Raw genomic sequence first — 5,027 nt, forward strand, 5'->3', positions numbered from 1 at the left:
TCTCTCTCTCTCTCTCTCTCTCTCTCTCTCTCTCTCTCTCTCTCACACACACACACACACACACACAAACATCTCTTAGATGCTTACATGTCTTGTACAAAATGTGTACAGTGTTTAATGAAGGAAGCATGTGTGACCGAGTGAATAATAAGGATGGTGTGTTCACACCACTGTTTACAAACCCCGGTGGCATAGTCGGATTCTAGTGTGACCTTTGGGTATCGCTCGGTTACACATGCATTAGCTGTAAGTTATGAGAGGTTGTTTTTACAGAGATTTTACAAGTGGTGCTAATTTCCTACTCTCAGCATTCCTCCAATTTTTACTGAGATTACAATATGGCAGGCTGCATAATATGACTGAAACCCTCCGGCAGGAGGTTGTCGAGACAAAGGCCAAAAGGATGACCCTTTCAGCCATTGCAAGAGAAGCTGGTCATTCAAAATCTGTGATTTCTCCACCAGAAAGGCTGGTCATCCATGTAAGACAAATGCATGAGAAGACAGGATAATGCAGAAACGCTCAGTGGTAAATCGGTTCAACACTGCAGCTGGAATTGCTTGCCAGTTCAGCGCTGAACAGGGTAAGGATGGCATGTTTAAGAGAAGTCGGACTGAAAGTGCACTCTGCAGTGACCAAGCCTCTCATCAGCAGAAAGAATCAAAAGGCTAGGTTCACCTTTGCTGAGGAACATGTTGTGTGGAGAGAGGAGAACTGGTCCAAAGTTCACTTTAGTGATGAGAGCAAGTTTAATTTATTTGGGTCAGATGGGACACATTATGTTTGACGTCAAACTGGGGAAAGACCAAACCCTGAGTGTGTTAAGAAGTCAGTGAAAGGTAGAGGAGGAAGTGTTATGTTTTGGGGGATGTTTTCTGCAGCAGGATTTGGGCCTCTTATACAGCTACATGGCAAGGTGAATGCAAATGTTTATCAGAACTTCCTTCAGCAACATGCGGTACCTTCCCTGCAAGCATCTCCCAATCAGCCTGCAATTTTCATGCAAGACAATGCCCCCATCACACAAAACAGGGTAAAGCAGTTCCTTGAAGCTAAAAACATTGCAATAATGAAATGGCTGGCCCAGAGATCTAAACCCAGTGTAAAATCTCTGGAAAATCCTTGGCAAGAAAGTTATGGCTAAGAAACCCACTACAGTTACGGAACTGTGGAAGAGACTAGAAGAAGAGTGGACCAAGATCACACCAGCACAGGCTGATGATACACGGGGCAACTTTTTGAGTAATTTTGCCAGGCACATTTTTTTTGAGCAATGTTGCTTGGCCACTTTCCCATTGAGAATGGGTAACAAATTTATATCTGGATACTTTAGATCAGTCGTGGGCCCCGTGTCTCACCTGTTTGCCCATTGACAGCAACATTGCCCAAAGTTGCCCAGCAACATTGCTCAAAAAGTTGCCCAGTGTATCATCAGCTACTGTAAGAAACTATAATGCAGCTGCAGATGTGCTGAAGTCATTCAAATTTTGATCACTGTGTTTTCCACAAAATAAAGTTTTTTGTTGAAATGTCTTGGTTATTTTGTAGAACACGTCAGTATAACAGTGGTATACCCACAGCTAATATTCCTTAAAATTTTGAGCGATGAAGATTAACAATATTTCCGAAAAATCAAGTATTTATAGATTGTTCTCTAATTTTAATCTCCATATATAACAGTAACAGTTCATTAGCATTAGCTTAAGTTGCAAATATTTGGTTCTCTCTTATATCTCTTATATCTTATATCTCTTTCCCTTTATACTGTCCTTGGATTATTAGCAATTTACAATGGCTTCATATCATATTATTCAATCAGATTTGACAATCTAAAGTTTATAATAAGAGTTAAGAAGCAGCAATTATAATTCATGCATGCTGAATATCTTCCTTTCTGTGGTTCTTAAAAGCAAAAACATGATCCAGTATAAGAAAGAAAAAGAAAAGCTTTTTCCAGGATAAGATGCAATAAACATACTTTCTTGCCCTCTCCAGCCGTTTTTATATAAAAATAATGAGACCTTGTTTAGCGAGGCCTGCTTTTTCAATAAAGGCACAGTGATTTTATGAGTCTCTCATGTGGAACCCCCCATTTATATCAATTTTTGCTCATTCGAGATCTTTCTGTGCAACTTACCGGGTGAATTCTGCCCTTTCATCAAAGTCAGCCTGACCGTTTGCTGGTTCCCGGGGTTTAAAGTGCGACATCCTGCAGACAGGAGCACAGCATACACACTATACACTGATGTGACCCTCAGTATGTGTGACGCCCACACACATTCGCTGACCTTAAAACACACACACACACACACACACAAACACACACACACACGCACAGCAGGGGCGAATGAGTCAGACATTACAACGGGAATGTTTCTGACATCCCAGAAAAGGCTCTCATGAAAACACAGCCAATGTTCATATTGGTTAATAATGCATGGAAGCATGTGTTGTTACACTCCGATCGGGTTTCTGAACACTGTGTATCATGCAGTGGGATCTCTCAACTCACAGTGGACTGGGAGGTCTGGTAAAGAGGTCCTAATGAGTCTTGTGGGAGAAAGACTGTCTCACTTCTGTCCCCTAATGGTGCTCTTCTGCCAGAGTGTTGCTGTGGATCAGATGCTTCAGCTCCCAGCTTTTGTCATGGATAAATTCTGTAAGGATGCTGAGGATGTGACCTGCATGGATTTTGACAGCTATTGTTGCTGGGAAAGATGGAGTTATCTTGAAAATGGTCTCTGGTCAGTAAACTAGACGATGGTGTGATGTATTGGGTTAAAGCTCAGAGCTGTTAATTGGTTTACTTCAGGTGGACTGTCCCTATAATCAGGCCCAGCAGACTCTATACATTATTTTAGCTTTTCAGTGCTGATGGAGGTGAAAATCAGCAGCATTTGTGGAAAATGTGCACTTAATTGTACTTAATGTACACTTGTACTTCAAATCATATAACTTTATTTAAAAAAACACTTATATACGCTTTTAAAAAGTGCACTTTGTAATAAATGCAGTTTTGAACAAAGAATATTAGTAAATTGCAGTTCTGAACAAACTATATTGGTATATTCTTGCAGTTAAGATGGTATATTCTTGCAGATAGGTGAATAAATTATTAAAATACTGTTTTGCACTTACGGCTGATTATTTGAATTAAAGCAGTGTTCAAACTTAATGATAATTTCATGGTTTTTACCTAACTTTCCACGGTATTTAAGTAAAGCTCCTAATTGAACATTAAAAGCTGAAGAAAATACAGAAAATCTCATGTAAAATGACAGCAAAACACTGCATTTTTGAATTACGGAAAATTACTGTTATTTAATGTGCCTGTTATTTTATGGTAAAATTCCGGCAGCTGGGGGTCCTTTGTTTTTTTACGGGATTTTTTTTTACAGTGTACAAGTAAAATCATTATGTTTCAATAATCTTTTGTAGTACTGAAAGTACAGTTATTTTGATCTGTTGACTAGCATACTAAAGTGCAAGTAAATTACTTGATTTGAACTGTAGTGTGTTATTCAATATTACAATTGAATATACTAACTTTCAACATCATGATTACAAATGTGAAATTACAAATATATTTAAAAACATGTTATACAAGTTTCAATAGAAATGACATTCAAATATAATTTAGTTTACCATACATGTTTGTCAGTATATTCAACAGTACACTTACTATAAACCATATTTAACCAAGACCTGAAAAATAATTATGAAATTATATATAGAGATGTACTACTTTAGCATTTAGCACACTAAACTAACTTGTTACCTTACTTTTGTGGTTACTGAAAATGCTCTAGAACCATGTATTTTATATATTTAAATATTAAATATTTTTCGGTGACTCTTTATGCAGGTTACATTGTTTCACCAGTAGGTGGCGACAAACGATCGTCTTTATGCGTGAGATTGAACGATCCATTCAACCGATTGTACGATTCGTTGAAAAAAACTGATCTAAAGTGACTGCATTTGAGTGAGACTGGATCACTCAGGAATGGAATACCACCTACTGTGTGTTACTTTGAAATGCGTGACGGTTCTGCTATTACTGTGTAAGTACCTATTTGTGTTTCAACGGCATTTTCAAAACACAAAGTACCACCTTCATCTTCTTGCTAGCATCACATTCATGTTTTGAATGCAGAGCAGACACGTCTGCTTCTACAGGAAGCACATCGTACCAATCCACACTTGCATTACTTATTGCATTTTGTAGGACAGAAACAACTAAACATGGTGCTAGGCAGTCATTTACATGTGTAAAACTGAATTTAAAGAAATAGTGCACCCAAAAACTACAATTTAATCACTCTCGGGCATTTCAAGATGTAGATGAGTTTGTTTCTTCATCAGAACAGATTTGTAGAAATGTAGCATTACATCACTTGCTCACCAATGGACCCTCTGCAGTGAATGGGTGCCGTCAGAATGAAAGTCCACAGCTGATAAAAAAATCTAAATAATCCACAAGTAAATCACACCATTCCAGTCCATCAAATAACATCTAGTGAAGTGAAAACTGCATGTTTGTAAAAAATAAATAAATAAATAAATCCATCATTAAGGCATTTTAACTTTAGACCATTAACAATTATGGCCAAAATATGATTTCATAATTCATAATAACATTTCCTCCAGTAAAAAAATGTCCATCCGCTGTTGTCCTATCATATCAAAATCCACCCACATACTTGTTTAGAACTTTTTTGGACTGTTTTCTCTTGTAAACGGTGCTTGATCTATGCATATTTCTCTCCTGATTCAGACGAGGTGACTTTTTCACTGGAGCAAGCAATATTATGGATTATGGACTTTTGCCGGAAGCAACAGTTTGATGTTAAAAACGCCTTAATGATGGATTTGTTTCTTATAAACGCACAGCTTTTCACTTCACAAGACATTGATTGATGTACTGGAGTGTTTACTTGTTGATTATTGTTTTGTTTTTATCAGCTGTTTGGACTCTCATTCTGACGGCACCCATTCACTGCAGAGGATCCATTGGTCAGCAAGTG

At 37.8% G+C, this 5,027-nt stretch overlaps 1 protein-coding gene across 1 annotated transcript in view; it reads left to right on the forward strand.

Annotated features, from left to right (window-relative positions):
* The first annotated feature begins 355 nt into the window (after positions 1-355).
* The window catches only part of LOC107678171 (inactive phospholipase D5-like), a 29,612-nt gene continuing 24,940 nt past the window's right edge, over positions 356-5,027 (forward strand). The window contains exon 1 of the mRNA XM_016473349.1: positions 356-481. Coding sequence (XP_016328835.1) covers positions 356-481 — 126 coding nt within the window. The remainder of the gene's footprint in view (positions 482-5,027) is intronic.

The sequence above is a fragment of the Sinocyclocheilus anshuiensis genome, unplaced genomic scaffold, assembly GCF_001515605.1.
Source record: "Sinocyclocheilus anshuiensis isolate Anshui unplaced genomic scaffold, SAMN03320099.WGS_v1.1 scaffold648, whole genome shotgun sequence".
Taxonomy (NCBI): Eukaryota; Metazoa; Chordata; class Actinopteri; order Cypriniformes; family Cyprinidae; genus Sinocyclocheilus; species Sinocyclocheilus anshuiensis.